Genomic DNA, 21,057 nt, shown 5'->3' on the forward strand with positions numbered 1-21,057 from the left:
ACAAGCTGTGACAGTAAAATATGTTGCAATCAATCAAGATAACTGTGTAAAATGCACAAAGATGGGGGCGAGGTTGGTGGAATAACTGTGTGCCTCATCATGCTGAAACTTGTCCATGAAAGTGTGTTCATCTGAGGAGAGGGGGTTTAATTTTACCTAAGATAAAAAACAACAACTACATCTTCCACTGGGGTACACAAATATATTTAAATTATATCTTTCTTAAAACTAAAAAAGGAAAGTAAAATTAGGTAAATAAATAAATAACTGTCTTCAGGGATTGCTGCAGCAGATGGGAGCTGAGTCGCAGCTGAAGGCATTTATTTTTTGCTCGCACTGCGTCTCGTCATGAATAGCAAAGATAGTCTGCTGTAAATTTCTCCTGCACAACTTTATGCAAGTAAGGGGTGTCAACTTTCAAAAGGAATGCTGTAATGGGAAAAGGAAAGTTTTCATAACTGTGAATGCGGTCATGGAGAAAACGTACAATAATCCAAGACCGAGGAGCTAGTAGAGCACCTTGAGCATCAATCACTTTCAGAAGCTGTAGAAGAAATTTGACTGATTCTTCTGTACGTTGGTTCATTTCACTGGGGTTTGGGAGGATTCACTTATGTCTTATGTTGATTACATTTCAATCAAGTTCACAATACATACATTTGCATGAACTTCATTTTGTGTGTGGATCTACCTTTTGTCTGGACTTTGCATCCCCTTGATTCTTTTATTTTCAGTAATTCTGCTGTAGATTTGCAGCTGTATTTAGAAAAAGTTTGAAGCTGATGACACGCTTTGTGCCAAACCTCAGTTGTTAAACGAATGACCTTACACTCGGCACCAGAAGACTTTGGTATACAGATGAATTCAAGTTTGTACCAGTGACTGCGTTATGTCAAGCCCAAGCCCAAACCATTACTCTCTTGACAGCTGGAGTAAGTTGATTTGGTTTTCTCCAGTCATGGAGTTCATTAACTTTCAAAACGCTTTATGACTGTGTATCTGTGAACAGTGCTATATAAAAACAGTCCTGCTGCCATATTCTTTACAGAAAAGATGTTTTCTCCTTCCATCCTTCCAAATCAGCCATATGGGTTCATCTTCTTCTATTTGTCTTGTCAAAACCATTAACATTCAATGTGCACAGAGGGGCTTGCGGGGCCTAAAACTGCATTGCACAGTCTGACATAGAGGTGAATTTACTCTGACGTCTATTCTTAGGAAGAATGAGTCGTTCTTATAAGTTTGTCATTTCCTATACAGGAACCAGAGCCAAGTCAGAGTACCACAGCAGAAATGACTCTCAACCTGCCCAACACCATCTGGGCAGTAAATGTATCTCACTGACTGAATAGGCTCAGGATCACGGTTTTTGTCATCTAACTATTTTCTAACGTCCATATTTTATTAAATTTGGATCAAACTGTAAAAATAAGTATTTTTGTTTGGATGCTAAACTTAGCTTCCATGTTGAATAAGACTCAATGGTTCAAAATGAAAATTGTTATTTTCAAAATGAATTTCAAATAAATTACAGCTAACCGTTTTCACCACAGTAAAACACTTGGCTTATTGCTATGATGGTCAGATTTCAATAAAATTAAAGTGGCTGTAATTAACTTCCTTGTCTTGTGCTCCAAAGCAGCAATGGTCTAAGCATCAGTGGACAGAATTTACAGAAACAGTGATGCTGTGAAATATGAAAAGCAACTAAGAAATAGTCTTGAGGGAAGTTGAGTCATGGGGAGCAATTGTTTCAAATTAAAAGCAGAACTTCACAATGTTTTGAAATATATTTGATGTTAAAGTATGATGGGCTTAAATTGCTTGGATATTGCCTTCTAGGAAGCATCATCAGTGGCTTATCTGAGGTTATTGCTGATATATTTCTTTGTGGTTGTGCTATCAGGATCTTGCATGTTCCAGGTGGACAAGCTACTAAATTTCATGCTTTTTAAAAAGTGCCATACCGAATGTAATTACTTAATTAAGAGCATTAGATTAGTAAAACCTGGCTGCCAGTTTCTCCAAAAATCCCTGGAAGGAATTTATGTAGATATTTTACAAGGCAGGAAAATACAGCATTTTTCTCCCCCAGCAAAAAACTTTTATTCCAAACATAAAACGTATTATGATAAAAACCACAAGAAGCCAAAGAAATGTCATCTGGATTTGATCAGCGTAATTACATAAATAGTTTAGGGATTTTTTTCTGCTCTAAAAAAATTCAGCTGTCACCTAGAATGATTTTTAATTTTCAAAAACCTGCAGGCAGTTTGATCTTTTCTCATCAAACTCAAATGTAACTTATTAAGCTGTTTTTACATGCAGGGAATAACATTATTATTATTATTATTAATATTATTATTTTTTATTTATTTAAATTTTTTTATTTGTGTATGTTTGCATTCTTCAAAACTAAACAAAAGCGATGTTTAGTAATAAGCACTTGCAACCCATGAAGAGTTTCTGGATCAACAGCAAACAACAATACAGTCATTAATTCAGACATCATTAAAACATATGAACCAAAGAGTATTAGTTTATAATGCTAAAATAATAAAAAAATAAGCTGGTTTCTGGGGATTTAAAAGAAATGATTTGCTTCAGTGCATTGAAGAGGTATCTACTCCATATCCTGTTATTTTACAACTACAAATATTTCTCAGACAACACAAAGTAATAAATAGTTACTAAATTGAAGGAAATTGGCGTATGTGTCTAAATTTAGTATTTTGTATTCAACATATGCCGCAGTCAACAGTTCGGAAAGCCAACAAATGTAGCTCAAGATCATTCAGACTGGAGGGAGATGATCTACTTGCACAGGTTCAAAATTTGACTTTGGTCTGAAGTTTATTTATTCTGTCATTAGTTTTAACATTCAGGACGTGGTCAGGATTATGTTCCACTATATATGCTGAAACAAGTAAAACCTGACAACATCAACTTCATTTTCATGTTTGTAGGTGTCCTCTACTGTATATGGGATTCTCATGGGTTTCATTGAACAATATATTTTGTCCTCTTTATCATAAATCTGCTTTGTGAATTTTACAATAATTGCCATGCAAGAAGTTTCTCTTACCAAACCGTGGACTTCTGCAGCTTCTCCAATTCAGCTTCTAGTAATAACAGCAGACTATTTTTGAGTGGGTGACCATTGTTTGATTGAGTTGTGCCATACGCTACATTTTAGACGATAGATGGAATACGGCTCTCTAAAAAATGAGATTTTTTTTGACTATTTATAGACAATTTGCAGCTTTTGCATTTACTTACATGTGGAGGCATCAAAGTAAAGAGGACTGTGACACAAATTCAGGATATGTTATCTGTACAATATTCTAAATACCCTGCATCATTTACCAATTCCCAGGAATGAACAGTGTTGATCTACCACATAAAGTCCCAGTAAACTATGCTGAAGTTTGGGGTTGTATGTAAATAAATATGAAAAAGTTCAAGGGGCATGATTACTTTTGCAAAGCCGGGGAAATCCATGTTCACGGATAAAACAAAAGAAAACAAAACAAAACATATAATCAAATGTTCCTACAGAGCTTTTTACAAGTTGAAGTGGCTTTATCTGGCCATAGAAGTCATGCCTTCCTCACATGATGGCCAGCACAGCCAGCCTAAGCAACGATGCTGCAGATATTGCTAGCCTCAGGGAAGGAATATATCAGCATTAACAAGATGTTCCGCATAGCTTGGACCCCTATTCATTAGCTTTACACCAGAAAGAGCTCGGTTCACGCTGGCCAGAGTGCTAGAAAGGAAGTGGGCGATCTCAAAACACCTCTATTACCTTGTCCATCAGTTCTCAGCACGCAAAGACAGGATTAATCATAAAAACAGACCGAGCGCTGCATTTGAGCGACGCCCACAGTCACACCTCTGACCGGAGGCAGTGGCGTGTGCATGAGTGTTTTTGCAGCAACAAGCAAAAGATTCCACCACATTAAAACACCAGCAAGGAGTAAGAAATATGGAATACGGAATTTTGTTGCAAACTTTTTGAATCATAAGCAAGTTATTCTTGGCAAAACGTAGAACTGAACACTGCAATGTATTTTATGAAAGCAGAAAGACGAGAAAAATGTGCACTTTTGAATATTAGACAATGTTGCATACAGCATATTAGGACAATGTGTGCACTTTAATACAGCAAGTGAATAAAATAAAATTATTGTCTGACATTTTGATTCCTCAAATATCAAATAGGAAAAAGAAACAGACAGCAACAGCTTTGTTTCCACGGTTACCTGAGGACAGGCGACGCTGATGGAGGGGACAAACACCACTGAAACATGAACAGGCCTCAGACGGACGACCTCGTTGCATGGGGGGAGCCAATGAGCACTGGGGCTTCAAAAACCCTGCAACATATGAAAGGAAAATGCATTAGGAGTGTACAAATAAGGACTAACACTTGATAGACAAATTAAAAAGAGACAAATTGTATTTTTTCAGAAAGTTGAGTGGAAGAAAAAACTGCAATAGAAAATATTCTACGATTAACTTGACCGTGATGATTCGAGCTATGCCTTCCGCTTCTAGCAGTCTGCAGTTTTATTGAGCCTAATTTTACATTTTCTTCAACCTCCACTATAAAAAGAAACTTTTTGGAAACCCTGACTTCATTCTCTCAACAGTTTAAATACCTGGGTTAATAATCACAGTATCAGTGTATCTGATTGACCAGAAGGTTGGCCTTTGAGAGTGCTGTGTCAAAGTATATAAATAGAAAATTCAGTGAAAGTAAGAGTGTGGTTAAAAAAAACGGAGGCTGAGAGCAACAAGTATAACTTGAGAGGCTTGAGAAGCAAACTTCAATCCAAAGCTTGAGGGAGATTCACAAGGTGTGAACTGCAGCTGGAGGCAGCGCTTCAAGAGCTACCAAACTCTCAGTTCTCTCCCCTGAACCAGAGACAACATCTGAAGCATCTCATATACGGCTGAAGCCGGATTTAGTCAGACCCCTGGCTGAGTTTTTAATTTATGAAACATGTTATTTCAGACTGTAATAATAATGTAATAAAGTGGAGTGGAGTGGAACTTCATTCTGATAGGGAATCTGAGGAAGAAGTGAAAGATTGAGGTCTTCTAACGTCAAAGTCTTGGAGCAAATCACCAAACAGAAAATGGTCAAAATACCGACGGAAAAATGCAAAAAGCTGCTCAGCAAATAAAAGAAGCATCACATTGTTATTATGCCAGTAGAGATTTGAGTGAAAATAATTTCCAACATGGCATTTTTTTTTTTACAAAAGAAAACGGCATTCTATAAATTATATAGAAATGCAAAATTTTCATATAATATATAACATTTAAATAAAACATACTTTTTAAAATTTATGCTCATTGTGCAATTTTTCTGATAACTGTCAACTTAAAACATTTATATTGATGAAAATAATGAATCTAAATCTGCCTGGCTTATAAATATTTGATTAGTCTTAACAGCATGTATCTTCTGTGTAATTTCCTCATCACAATATCATGTAAAAGCTTTTTATTGAAATGAAATAAGACAGTAATGTAAAGTACCTCGACAGAACAGTGGATTCCACTTCATAAATCTCAATCCATATGCATGATACAAGCCAGAGGATAATAAAAAGTAATACATACAATTCAAAGACATAACAGAACTGTCTGCTTCACTTCAGTGCATTTAGCTCCATGTAACATGTTTTTAATGGGAAGACAGGAGACACACACCAGTTATGCATAAATTGAGTTTAAATTGATGTACTGGAATGAATTAACTTTCAATTATATTCTAATAAATTGGGCTGCTATTTATTAGAATATACAGCTGGACTTCACCACGACCTTCATCCGCATCTGGATCAAAACTAGAGAATCAACAAGATGATAATTAATGGTGGAGGGGTGGAAGGCAAAAGGCGGTTGGGTACCGCTATGAGTTCTGCTGCTCTGCGTGGGCAAAATGCCACAATAGAGGATGCCTGAAGGGGCTGGACCCGGCCGTCTTACTGTCTGTCTCTGAGGTCATGGGGGTCAGTCTCAATGGGGTGGTCATTATCTGGCACAATAAGGCAACTGTGGAGGCTGCAGCCCCCTCCAGCCAAGCACTCACCGGCCATTTGCATCATTCGGCAAAAAAAGAGGGAACAAACAAGCAAACTAAAAGAGACCTTTTTTTTTTCTTTTGTCTACACTTTATATTGTGAACCAGCCAATGGACTACAAAGAAAATTTATCCCAGGTGACTAAATCTGGCATGCCTGTCTACGACAAAACAAAACAACAAAAAAGATATTGCAACAGTGTTTTGGAACCAAAAGGACCAAAAACATGTCAGAAATGAGATTCTGTGTTTCCGACTTGATTCCTTAAACAAACTTTAAGTGACATATGAGAGGTATTTCGCTGACTGACATTGAGGCTTCTAGCAAAGCTCAGATTTATTTGTGCACTTTGAGACGCTCCGTTTTTATTGACTCGAGGGGATCACGAGGCAGCGACAATCTTATGAAAATTCTAACGTTATTTAGACCTTTGGATTTTCAGCAAACATCAGTAGAAGAAGCCGCCCTCCCGCTGCCTCTTCCCTCCCGCGTCACTCCATTCGGAGCCCAATAAAGCTCCTTTATTTCCAGCATGAAAAACATGTCACTCCAGATGAGCTCAGAGAGTGACATTTAAAACAGGAAACGGGATATTGAATTAGTTCCCCATCATAAGCTGTCTTGGATGCTGATATTTTTATTCTTTTTTTATGTTTTTGGTGGGTGCGCGAGCAAAAGTTGGTGTGCACATGTGAAATTATGCAGATGTGTGACCAGAGGAGATTTTATGTTTGATGCTTTTCGCTCAAAGCTTTGATAGGATCTGATGGAGCAAAGGCAAACACGAACTGAGATCATTTCGAAAATTGCTAATTAAACATAAGATGAAGAGGAATTTCAAAATATTACACAAGAAGCACAAATTATTTTTCCTCAGATCATTTATCTTGTTGTGTACAAAGTACAATTGTTATCAGATGTTGGTAAATGCTAAAAACAAAAGAAGTGTTTTTCAAATACAGTTTTATGGGCGTCGTTGAGAACAATGGCAATGGGGAGAGCCAAAACTGTGACGTTCTAACAGTGTAACTTAATAAATGTGCACAATAACTTTAGAGCTTTGCTTGCGTTTCAAATGCTCCAACATGGAAGTAAGTTCAGAGGATGGTGTAATAATACATCCAGTTCCCAAACCAAAGCAGGACAAGATTTTAAATATTTATTTTAGGAAAAAATAGAAATGTTAGTTTCCACTAACTGGGTTTCATAGGTTTGCAGTCAGTGTAGAATAATTACATTTTGTACTGGAGTTTCTAAACAATTAAACTGAAAAAAAAAACTTTATTTTTCACAAAGGGAATCTAAATTTTATCATTTGTATCCTTCAAAGAGTTGTTGAAGATACTGATGGATGGCTGTGGGCAAATCTTCTGTAGCAGTCAGTGTCACAGCAATCCTGAGGAAGCTTCTGACTGAAGTAACTCTGTTGTTGTAAAACAGTCATTTTATGAGGAATCCTTCTTTGCTTCAAATTCCCAGAACAAAATCAGCCTTCTTCATCTCTTTGCTTAGGTTTTTAAAGTCTGGTATTGATGCTCTTATATCGCCTCAAAACTCAATCTGGAATGGTTTAATGATCTTCCCGACATAAAAAAAACTGTAAAAACAGATCCAGAAAGGAGATATTTCAAATAAATGAGTCTAGCATTCAAAAAAACAGTAATGACTTAAATAATGTGCTACAAATAAAAAGCTAAGTAGACTGTACATAAGCCTTCTTCCCAGGCTTTGAGACAAAGAGTCTTTCAGAGTTATAACCAGAAAGTATTTCTCCATACCATGAGTCCAAGAGTAGCAGAAATGCTGTTTAAGAGTGAATTAGAGTAGGGAAAAAAAGGTTACATTTACTTAACCACATTTTCTCCATCTTCGCCAAAAGCATCAACTTTTAAAGGGACAAAGTACAAACCATTTTGTATAAAGAGGTTGAAGGGCAAACAGTGACACATGCTCCAAGTTCTGAGCAATGTCATTGAACATTAAGGCATTAGCATATGAGCCAAGCCTCTCCAGTCAAGCTGCACTTTTCCAAAATCAGGAGTAAATTAAGGAGACAGCAGCTCCCCCCCCACCACCAAAAAAAAGCCCCACACTCCAAGCCATCCACTGGAAAAATGTTCCCACGGGACAGAGTTATGTTATAGTATGAAGTTGGATTTTTACCTAAAGCTGAGAGGGAGCAGAGGAAAGTGGGACAAATTAGTTTTAGACAGAACATGATCTCAGCATCTGAAAAAAAAAAAGAAACTTTATCCTTTGCTATTTTCAATGTAAACACACATCTCTGACTTAGATTAAAATTTTGTCAGTTGCTAATGATTCATTACTCGACTTAAAAAACAACCGATTCCAAGAAATATAATTACGGAGCTAATAAAACATTCAGCAACGTGACGGCTGAGAAAATATTTGGAAAACTGCAGATTTAGGAGGCACATATCAATCTTATTCTTTTGGCTGAACCCTGAATTATTTTCAGCAGTTTTACCTCTGTGGCGTCAAAGTAGACGATGAAAGCGGGTGGACGTGCTTGTGCAGGTCGAGGATCCGCTGCCATGAGTGGTTAAGGTTGGTACATGTCTCGTCATTAAATCCCAGAGTTCATGTTGCATCGTTATGTCTTGGCTCGCATTTTTGAGCAAGAATGTTTGTTGCTTTTTATTTCGAAACAGAAAGAAAGAGTAAAACTATTTAGATCCTTTCAGTTTTTCACATTGTGGACCACAACGCAAATTTCAATGTATTTCTGAGTCCTAATCATACTATCAGTATAATCAGTGCACATCTATCTGCTGGGCTATCACTGGAGTCACAATAAAATATATGGATGTTTGTGAGTGTTACTGGACAAACTAATACTTTTGCAAGGAACAATATCTGAATATGTTCAAACTTTTGGGTTGTTTGTTGCTTGCCTGCCTCAAATAGCCAAACTCCATTTTCTTTAAGAGAGATCATAGACATTCAGGGCAATGTAAACATCCTGGAGGTTTCCTCATTAAATTTGGGCTGCAGACAAAATCACATATAGCACACACAGTCTGGTGTTAATGAAGGAGAGCCTGAAAGATGCTCTGCTAATGAAACTAGGGCTTTTATTGATATACTCGCTTGTAAAACAGAGCCTTAATGACAAGGTTCTAATTAAACATAGATGTGTAAATTTACAACAGCAACAAAACCAGCAGATGAGAGCAGAAGTGAACCATGCTTGTTTAGATATATTTTTAAACTACCAGGTTCATTTTGAGGAATCTAACGAAAATAAAGCACAATTTAAATTTCTGGTTACTGTACATTTTCCCGACTGCCCTGGTGATCAAGCCTAAGGTCAAAGTTCATCAGGGCCCTCACAGCATCTCCAAGGTGTAATAAAAAATAGTTTCCCTCATGGGAAACCAGGGTGTAAGACATTTGTAAAGTGCACAGAGGGATGGACCAGCAGAAGCCATTAATTGCTATACTTAACCATTGTGAATGCCATTCACCTTCAGCCATTTTCTAAAGTAGGCCTCAAAGGTCCACATGAGGAAAAGGAAACCATAAAAGGTCCATCCCCACACACACCCATCCAGCAGTCTCCATTGTCTGTCCTCCACAGCAACCTTGAAGACTGTTGTTGTTAAATCGCGTATTTTCTCTACATGTCTAAAATACCGTTTCTGTCATAGTGAATTTTCTGTTTCATTGAAATGAAATATTCCCATTTGTTCAGTACTTCTTGGTTTTGTTTATTTCAACTGAATGTCAGGGAGTTTCGGATAAAGAAAAAGAAAAAAAGTAATTATTGAATTGGACCTAACCCTTGAAAGACCTTGTACAAAAAGAAAGCACATTTTAGTTATTCAGTATTGATGACCCATCAAAAGCCCTGCTAAGAACCTCAATCTGCCCCTTATTACTATTCACCATTGTTTGCATTTCTATCATACAATTTAAAATGATTTCCGTGCTTACATGCTGCTGATGCAACTCTATTTTATTTGCAGTTTTATCTTTGAAGCTCATCTGCACATTAGGACCCATCGTTTTCTAATCAAACACTAAACATGCTGCATCCTGCTGTGATCTGCATCGTGAGCAGGGAAGGAATCTTTGACATTCCTGGGCATATTTGCTCCATCAGCACATATATCTTCCTTCCCTCATAAAACTCAAAGTCATCATAAAGAAGAGAAATCTCTTATGGAGCAATTCTTGGGCAACAACAAAGTCAACTTTGAAAACCTAGCTTAAAATGACAATACATGTGTTGATCATTGTTTCATGCAAAACACACCCTACGTATTTTCATGCCTGTGTGTATTGATGGCAACAACTGTTTATGTTTCTGAAAAAATTATCTGTGATCTGAGATTGAAAAAAAGAGAAAAAGGTTCGGTTTGAAATCTCATTGCATTTGTAACTCATTTGAGATTTGAGTACAAAAAAATAAAAGAATTTGATACGACACTTTACACAGCGGAGTGGATTTCTAAGACGCACAATTTTCTCTGCCTTAAGGGCAACATCAGCTACTCGAGGGCTTCTTTAGTGCTAATGGAAGCATAAACAGATTCTGCAGAACCAGATGCCCAAAGAGACCTTGGCAGGATGACAACATTTTCAGGTTCAGCCACAACAACCCAAACCTGCTGCAAAACGTTCCTGAGCAAAATGACAATGATGCTGGCGCTTCGAGTTGTCCTCATCTGAAAGAAGGACAAAGGTGACTAAAATCTGCAGACAGGCGTCTGTTTCTTGAACTGTGCAGAACCGCCTGCTATTTATGTCTAAAGCCGTAATAAAAAGTTAACTGGACAGTTTTACTGAATGACTTATTAAACAACTCAAGTTTCTGTGAGACACAAAGCAAAGTACTTTGCAAGGAACAAGAGCACCTTTCTTTAACATTTCTGTCTGATTATGATAGGTGTGTATTTTAACAGAGAGACAGGAGAGTAAACTGAGGTACACAATTCACAACGGCAAACATTAACATTACAGGTGGAACCGGTAAGTGCTAGTTTTAAAACAATGAAAATGTTTAAGTTACCTATGTTTTGTGTGCTAAGATTTAAGGCAAATAATACTAATGCAGTCCATAAAACATTGTATGTGGGCTGAAATTATTTTTTTTTTTTTATTATTTCTGAAGTTATGCGGTGTTTCTGGACGAATTACAATTTCTTATAAAGTTAAATAGCTCTCAGGTTTTGAGCCCAATCAAAAGTTAGCATTTGAAAGCAAAGGGGAGTTTCCTTTGTTGGATGAAAAAATAATATATATTTATATAAAGTTTCATACTGTGAGCATGTACCATGCTATGAAGAATACTAAATATAATTCTGACAAAACAGCTTGGCAAAATTTCTCTTGCCGCTGTGGGTGTGAATAATCAACTCAACCACATGCAAAAATCTAATTTTCTACACCCACATGTATGCCAAAACCAAACTCTTGGCTCCCTCAGACACTCAGTGCACCTGCATAGATATCGGCCACTAAGTCGACTGAGAGTCGGCATTCGGGGACTAGTTCGGGCTAAACGGCAGATGGATGCGTTTTGGCAGAGGGTTTCATTACAACCTATCTCTCAAATTCACCTTTCGCAAAAAAAGATGATCTGCCATCACCTTGTCTTTCACTCTCTCTGGATTGCATAAAACATGAAACTTCAACAGTCTTTTGCAGAGATCACACCAAAGCCCCAGTTCCTGATTATTTATAACAGTCATTTGTCTCTCTTGCTGTGACATGATCAAGCCAAAGGCAGACCAACGGTGAGCAGCCACAGACAGACACGGGGGAGGAAGAAAAACTGAAAGAGTATGGTAAATGAGGTTAAAGGGGAAGAAAAGAAAGGGGCCGGTTCAAAGCCTACTTCTGCATGTCAGAACCTTTCTCCAGGGCAAATAGGAGAACAAGGGCCTCACTGCGGCCTGGCAGCCAGAGCTGCTCCTTGGGCAAATGACTCCTAATCAAATTTGTGTGATTTCTGGACTGTGAGGGTAAAAGAGGCTTCTTTCACCAAAGGGACAGAGACAAGAAACATTTAACAATCCACTATCCCTCTGCTGATCTTTGCAGTAGCTGTTCACATGACAGACTATCTACCCACACCAACAGCCCTTGGCAAAGCACACACTGGCCTCTCTCAGCTGTGAAATATTACCACCAGAAAGGGAGAGATAAAACTTAGGTTTATGGGCTTCCTCAAATGGATCACGGGTGGATTTTGTCCACAGTTTTGCAACATTCATAGTGATTTGCAGTGTTCCTGTGCCAAGTCAAATATAGTTGCAGAAATACAGAAGAAATTTGATCAAGTTGTTGCATTATCAAAAAACTTTAACTCGGCCACCGAAGGTAAAAGAAAATCTTGGATTTCCAATGCACAGATCGTGAAGGGATATTTAAAAGGAAGCTCTAAGGCCCAAAGAGTTTGTGCGACCCGTGTCCCACTCACTGGATCCCGGAGCACGCTTCCTGCTAGCCTGCTAAATTGACTACACACCCACGCTTGTGCCTCCACAGAGTCCCCCATTAACCTCATCCTCCCACACTGGCAGAGCACAGCTTGTGTTCATGCACTGAGGATGTAAACATGAACATTGCTAAGTCAAAAAAACAAACAAAGGGGAGGACCTGTCCTGCCATCCATGTCTTTGATTAGTTTCCTCTCTCATGAGCATCGTGCTCTAAAACATCTGCCCAGATCCAGACAGCCGAATCTGATGAAAGCTAAAATTCAAACCCGAATCACTTTGTGGCACAGATCTTTATGAAACCTTTGACTTACTCCTGCTCAAAAGAAATATTTTTTAATCAATTTCAGTTACTGTGTAGTATATTTACATCAGAATAAAAACAACTGAATTCTTAAAAAGCTGCAAAACACTTTATCAACCATTAACAGTGAAATGTTCAGATATAATTAATAATAACCATACTTGTTGGTAATCAGCTGTAAGTAGATTTGGAAAATTACCTAAAATTGGCGGTTGTCAATGTGGTTAAAGAGTCCCCAAAGTGCATTCAAACTAATCCCTGAATGCTATAAAATGTTACTCCAAAAAGTCAGGTAAAAAATCATGTGGAAATCTGTATGAACAAAAGAACCAAATTAAATGGGGTACAAAATTCTGAAGGAACAAACATCTGGAAAACGAGAGAACTGGAGCAGGAGAAGTTGAGAAAAACAGTCAAAATAAGAGATTATAGTCAAACCATAATACATAGTGAGTTTCCAAAGTTTTGATTTTGAGGGAGCTATAGCTTCCATTAGTTTTTTTCATTACAACATGACTTTGGACTGGCCTGGCAGCTCTTCTACCTGTGTCTGCAGCCTTTACATTCAGTAAGATAGAAAAGCCAGGAATGCCTAAATGCAAAGAGGAGTGTGTGTAGCGTGACAACAGAGGCTTGAAAAAAGTTTCCCCTTTTTATGCAATTGTTTTAATTTTATTTTCTGATGCACTCGTTCCACTGACCTGCAGAAACACCTTTTCCTTTTAGTAAAATCACAAACAGCAGTATAAAAGATAAATGCTTTTCTTTTGTTTTAGACGGGTCAGAAGCTGGAACAAGCCAATGCTTTTCTTTAAAAATGCCTTGAATAATAATAATAAAAAAGGAATATCTTTGGTCTAAAACATTTCCACTCTACATTATGACATTTTTGTAACTATTAAGCTAAATTCCTGTCTTTTTTCTCTGAAATTACCTCCGGTCCATATTTCTTTTTGTCTTTGTCTTGTGAGCTGGTGCTAAATAAACTGCACCAACTAGAAAACAAAAAACAACAAAAAATAACAAGAAAACAAAACCAAAAAAACAACAACAAAAAAAAATCACATACCTAATATGTAACATGTTAAGACTGAGAATATCAGCACAAATGTCCCATTTGTTCAAACATTCAAAATCCAATTCAGACCCAATAAATCCATTCCAACAAAATCCAGATTGGGATCCAATCTGATTAAATTAAAATGAAATCACAAAAATGTATAAATGTAAATATAGTATGTTCAAGTATCTTATGCCATATAAAAAAAGATGAGTAGATCAAAACACCTAACATGAGATCATCTGTAACAGATTTCAGAATGGCCAAACACTATAAATAAAAAAAATAAAAAACCAAAAAGAATCTATTACAAAGGAACACATGAGGACATTTACAGGAAAACTGCTATGTATTTAAGTGCACTCTTTGGTTAAAATGCATTTCTCAGTCAGAACCATTAAATATGAATGCAGGATTTAAAAAAAAAAAAAAAGCAATGGTGATTTCAACATGTTGACGGTAAAACTCCATTAGGGAGTGGAGGAATCCAGGAGGGAAAAAAATATTGCTGTAATCCGGAGAAGGATTTCAAATCTACACTGAATTGATTGTGAAGCGTGAAGAAATGATTCAATATCATTCCTTCACAGGGAGCTAAGCAGAAGTTGTCAGGGATTACAGAGCAAGGGGAAGGGCTGGAAAGCACATTTTAGCTTCCAGAATAAATTGAGGCGATGACGGCGCTCTCAATCTGACTAAATGTTTCAGCTTCGGCATCGCTGGCAGTAGCTGTTGTAGCTTGAGACAGAACTGGCAAATGAGCTTACTCATTTACTTTAATATTTTGCAGTAGGATATCCAGAATAGGCTACTCCCGACTGTTTTCCATATTTCTCCCATTACAAACTATATCTGTGATGCAAAAGAAAAAAATTGGATCTAATAATATTAAAAATTTTTAACTGATGTCCTAAACATCTAAATTTTGTTGATCTGGCGCTAACGTACGTAAAGTTTTAAAGATTTATAGTAAGTCAACAGATCTGCATTTCTGTTTATAAGCATAATACAGACATGAATAATTTAGCTGACGTATTGATTCTCAATAAATGTAACATATGATGCAGTTTTGAAAAAGCAAAACACTAATTAATCCTCTTGAGAACGTCCAAGAACGCTCTGGATTCCGACTATCCTTAGGTTTTTATGCAATGAAATTATGAAATACTTCCACAGGCTGAACTTTGCTAAAACTTTCCAGTCAGCAGCAAAATAATTGCTCCTAAATGGACTAAGCCTGCAAAATGTACTTGTGATAATAGACTGCTATTACATCCCATTATATTACTATATCTGAAAAATCTCTGAATAATTTTAGCAAAATCAGTTTTTTTCTAACAAAAAAAAAAACAACAAAACAATGCTAAAATTATGAGACAGCCTAACCACAAACAGTGAATAAAACCCATCTTAGTAAACATGCAGAAAAGAGAGCGGATTCCTCTGGTATTACTGAGAAACAGGGAGCACTTTGTTCTCAGAGCTTTCACATAGAAAGTTATTAGCATCCAGGCTACATTATCGACTCGTGTCTGTCGTGACATAACAGTCTGTCGAAAAATTTCAGCTTCTATGCTGAAAGTAATTTAGACAGATACAAGCACAGAAAGTGTGTGCGAGCATGCAGAGTCTAGGAAGTCTCGAAAAATGTTTATTGCAAGAGGTTTGCTAATGAGTTACAGTGTATTCTGTAGCCTGAGAGAACGTCAGTGCACTCCAAGAACAGAGGGATGCCATCCATTCCAGGAGGCGTTCCTCTTGTGGGTGTGCCAAGCTTGCTGCTGGTCTAAGATAAGCATCTAATTATTCATCTAAATCTGTGATTCTCAACCTCGGGGCGCGAAGCATCTCAGGGGGGCAAAGGCTTTAGGGACAAGAAGAAACTGTCTGCATCAAAAACTGTGGGACCACACAGATTTGCCTTTTTGGAAGAACTCTTATGGAATTAGAAATATTTGAATAATTTAGTGTTAATTTTGTATTAACACTAAAAAGGTGCATTTTTTAATCAAAATTGTGTTCTCTCTGGATTAATCAGTAAACCCAATAAGAAGACTCAACATGTCAAACATGTGAAAACTAGTTAGTAACATTATATGTTACTAACTAGTTAGTAACATTATATGTTACTAACTAGTTAGTAACATATAATGTGAACATATAAACATTGATATTCTTCTTTTTCTATTTCGAAATTATTCAAAACGTGATGTCTAAACTTAAAAACAAATAGTCTACTTGGTCTTTAGATTATGTTTAAACAAAAGTATCTCAAAGAAATATGTTTCTTAAAGATTGCAAAACTATGTTTCAACTCAATGACAGCCTGAGAACAGAGTTAAAGGCATAAACAGTTATATAAATTATTCAGTTCAGGTTTGACCTGTATAAATATTTTACATTGAAAAATTTGGATGGAAACACACCAGAGAGATAAGCTTGCCAAGCTGTGACAGTGTGAAGCTAATTACAGTCCTTACATAAAAATATATTTTCTGTCACTTTGTTACCATCAACACTCCATAATCATTTAAAGTGAAGTAGAATCTGAAAATAATATTTTTGTGTATGGGCATTTATTTAAAACCAAATAAATAACTTAGTTACAGTTGGACATTACAACACAAAAATAACTGTTACAGGTTTGATCAGTGTAGGGATTTTAGACAATGAATGAAGAGATGCTAGTAGAATGCTAAGGTTAGCATGAGAGGACATTGCAATGTTTAATACAGTTATTACAAAGTCATATGTTTTTCTGCCTGCCAAGTCATGCAAGCTGCTGTTAGCATGACTTCTTTATATGACTAGAAAAATAATATTTTAACAAGATCAAGCCTCGTGATCTCATTATTCTCCCAGAAAAAGCACCACAATAAATCTAAATCAGTTCTGAATGTGTTAAATATGCACTCACGCACACCGAATGGTTTAAATTATGAGTTTATGTGAATCAATACTCTGACATCAGCACTGAAAGCAGAATGTTATGGGGAAAGATGATGGGATGACGTAAGATTTTAATAATAATGAATATTCTGTCACAAAAACCATTAAGTTGGTGTCCTTTGTCACTACAAAGCTATTAGACATATTTCAAGATATTAGGACATCAAGAGGAAAAGACAAGTCCTTGGACCAGTTATAAGAAAGAAAAGCAGCCAACGTGGGGGGAGACCAAAATTGATAAGAATGAAACTAGAAACAGATGAGAGAGAGGAGAGTAATGGTTATAGACTGTGAAAGAGAAAAAATGGGGAAAGTGAGAAAGAAGAGAGAGAGAGAAGCAGAGGGAGACCTAAAAACTAGGTCAAGTCACATGACTGGGATCGAAAGCAGGCAGGATTAAATATCCTACAGCATGTGGTCATTTACACAACAAATGTAGATTTCATTTTATGAATTATTTCTCTACCATGGGGTCTGAGGCCTGGCAGAGCGAGCACGATGCAACGCTGCCTGGCTGGTTGGAGGCAACGCTTTTCACTGCGAACAAAAAAGCAGAGTATTAAAGACTTGAGCGAGCTCTTCCCTCCGAGACAGGAAACAAAGCCGGAGCCCAGGATAGCATGGAAATGATCATAACAGGACGGGACATGGTTCCAGCGTCAGACAGCTTCCATTGTGACAGGCTAATGGCTGTAACATGCACTGCCCATTATGTTTGATAAATTCAGAGGAGAGTGAAACGTTAGGAAACAAAGATGTCATGGATTCTAATGCTGCATTTAAGGACACCAAACGTGCGCGGGTATTTTTACAAACGTAATTCAAGCAGCAAATTAAAGCAATTGAACATGCAATTATTAAAAAAAACTCAAATTCAGGCCACTTGGTGGTGACGTTAACGAAAGCAGTCTTATTGTGACTCAAAGCTTGCCTGGTGGAATATCAAACCTATTAGGGAGTCTAACAAACACTTTAATGTAGGGTGACATGTCGTGAGAAGGGAAATGTCACTGGTGCCCCGTTATCACCTGCTCTGCCACATCCAGAGAGGAAACTGTGCCTGCCAATCAAGCCCTGGACTGCAGACTAAGCTGGTCATAAGCTAACTCAATCCCCCGGAAATCCAGGATACCAAAAACAAATCATTCATCCACATCTGTGCTGATTAGGGAGCAGCAAGCTCAAAGATGAGCTCTACTGTCCACGAAAGGCTTGGAAAGTGACGATAGAATCTGCTGTTACAATTACTGTTTGAATAAGTGACTCCTGAGCTAATTGGAGTGATAAAATGTCAATCACCTCGATCAACGACTCTGAAAAATGATGCATCTGTCAATTTATATGAAAGTTCACACGTAAAATAAAACATACGAGGTGGCACAGTTTTGTGTGCTTTTAGTCTCGGCATTGATTAGTCTGTACACTGGAGAAAACCAACAAGAACAAAAACAAAACAAGAAGTACTCGCCAAGTTTTCTTTGGCTGGATGTTGCCAGTTTGATTGCAGTGGTTTAGTTTTGATTGTGACAAATAAACGTTTCATCACATCACCTTTCAAAAAGTCTATAACCATTTCTAAAAATGGCTTTTAGGCTTTTGATGTGTCTTACTCAACAAAGCCCTAAAAAATTATATCCATCCATCCAGCCCAAAATTTCTTCTGTCCAAATAAACCCATGAAAATTAAATACCAGGTAGAAAAATGCTTTTTGTATTCATTTTTACTTTAAATTTCCACAGTGTTGCACAGAACTGAGAATGCAGTCACTGCCTTAAGGAGTTTCTGACCGATTTGCTTTGGACATATTTAAACAATAACTTCTCTTTGAATCCATAGACTTTAATGATAAAAACAGAAGGCTCTTTGCTTATCTTCAGAGATTTGTTTGAAGTTATGCAGAGTGAGAACACAGTCCCCCAGGCACAAAAAAACAAAGCTGCAACAAGAAGAATCCACTTCATCTTCATGTGGTGAAGAGATTCAGGTCAAAGGGTGAGGCACCTTTCCAAAGATATTGAAATGTCACAGCGCATGTCTACCTGCAGAAACCATGAGATCTGATGGGCCAAGTCAAGCATAAGGCTGATCAAAAAATATTAAGTCTGCCTCCCAGGGTAAAGAAATAAAATTATATCTCAAATAACAATTACATACAGAGAGAGACAGTCCGTCAGAGCAGTTTAGAGCTAAAACGAGGTGAACGCTTTGAAAAAGCAGGATTCAAAGCAGCAAAGTTAATTTGGATCAAAAGATGGGCCACTGGACGAGCTAGAGGAAGGTCAGGCTGCAGGGCTGCACAGATCATCTGCATACACAATAACCTGAGGGCATGAAGAAAATGTTTTCCCGTTGTAGCTTGCTCTAGAGACCGTGTGCCTTACATGACCTCTGCGCTGACAGATTTAAAATTTAAAAGGAAGCAAAATCCATGTCAACATGTCATTTGGGAAGAAAATCCTGTCTGCATGCTATTGTATTGTACAGTCAAGTACTGCCTGGAGTCTTTATGTGTGTGAGATTTATATGTTTTATAGAATTTACCCTCTTTTAATCAATTACATGCTGACACAAAAGCCTCAGCGCACCTGCATGAAGAACTGTGCTCTTTTAACAGAGGAGGGCTTAGCACTGATCTTAGTTTACATAAACTGACACGTACAGTCAACTGTATCATCAACATCAGCATTCCTGGAAAGGAGCACAACTTGTCAGCTCAGCCAGGCAGAAAGATGTAGGCCAACTGTAGATCAACACGGGCAAGAGGAAAGAAAAAAAAATATCTAAGTTCAAATTTAGCTCCATATCTGCATGGAGACTGGGGTAAATGACAAGGTGTTTTCTGCACCATGCAGATAACCAGACGAGAAAACAGATTCACGTCAAACAGTCCAGGATGCATTGTACTGAAACCGTTTGACATGTTCTCTTCAACTAATGAATCAAAGCTTCTTTTATTGCCTGACTTGTCTTCATTGAATTTCCCCATCTGTCTCTTCTTGCTACTTTCATTTCATCCCCTTCTGTTTAGGATCTCTTTCTTCCTGTCTTTGCTCTCCGTCTCTCTCGTCTCCCTATGATTGCTGGCCTGCTCCTGCTGGTGCACACCAGAGCCTTGGCAGCTTCAGCATCAGAAAACCAATCAGAAAACAGAGATGAGTCTCTTTTGATTAACGTGGTCTACCACATTAAAACATGCAGCTGGTCGCTCGCTGATATCTGGCCGCCAGCGACCCCAGGAGGAGTCTCGTCCAGGTTAGACAGAACGCTTCCTGAGCTCGTCTGAACCCTAAAACACTAACAATCACGAGTTTGCGTTGGGAGAAAACGAACAGAAAAACGTGATCATCTTGTGATCTTTGCAGCAGACAAAAGCGTGCCTGTGCATCTACATCGTACTGTTACGAAGGTGGATGCAGCACAGCAGATGCTTAAAATTTAACATTATTATGTCATTTAAAAGGCACTTTTCTCTGAGATTTCTTTTAATCACATTTAATCATGGAATTGGAGCCAGATATCCTGAGCTGTCTTAGTTATGTTGCTATGTGATCAGGCTGCTATAGGACACACTGACCAGATTCCTTTATTACGCTGTTTTCCAACCACTTTCCAGTTATGCATTATTTGGAATAATTGCTGCCATTAACTTTGGGTTCTGGCTCAGTTTTCTCTTTCTTTGAAGGAATGTCTATGCCAATAATTCAGCATTTATTTGTGTCTCTTCCCTACACTGAGCCTCTTTTGGGGCTTTGGCGGCCACTACCTTTTTGTATTCTTTGTTTTTCCTACTTGTAGAAGTTGCAACTTATTTTGTTTGCAGTTGTGTTTCTACCCAATAGACAGGATCCTGGTACAGCTCTTCTGTGTTCACTTGGGTCTACTTTCTGGACAGTCAGTCACAGACCTACTGTTGCCACTCCCTTTGTTTTTCCTAAAAATAAAAGCTTCTGTGCTTGTGTTTAACTTTGTCTTTTTCTTAATCTAGAACTGCTGGTACAATTTATAAAAGACAGGACTCAAATTAATTGTGTGTACTCTCTTTTGTCATTTCCCATTGAAAGTACACCTTTCCTATGGTTGCGTGCTTAGCTCTGACCTTTTGTTTGTTTTAAACATAATAACACCTGTTATGAAAACCAGGGCTGTTTTCTACTGCCGATCTGTTCTTGCTGAACAAG

The 21,057-nt window shown here is 37.6% G+C and overlaps 1 protein-coding gene across 2 annotated transcripts in view; it reads right to left on the reverse strand.

Annotated features, from left to right (window-relative positions):
* rxraa (retinoid X receptor, alpha a) overlaps positions 1-21,057 on the reverse strand; it is a 108,740-nt gene that overhangs the window by 72,857 nt on the left and 14,826 nt on the right. For both annotated transcript variants that reach the window (XM_055040659.1, XM_055040658.1), the window contains exon 2: positions 4,266-4,379. In XM_055040659.1, the coding sequence (XP_054896634.1) occupies positions 4,266-4,379 (114 nt within the window). The remainder of the gene's footprint in view (positions 1-4,265; positions 4,380-21,057) is intronic.

Source organism: Poeciliopsis prolifica, unplaced genomic scaffold (assembly GCF_027474105.1).
Source record: "Poeciliopsis prolifica strain line A6 unplaced genomic scaffold, Auburn_PproV2 SCAFFOLD015, whole genome shotgun sequence".
NCBI classification, from domain to species: Eukaryota; Metazoa; Chordata; class Actinopteri; order Cyprinodontiformes; family Poeciliidae; genus Poeciliopsis; species Poeciliopsis prolifica.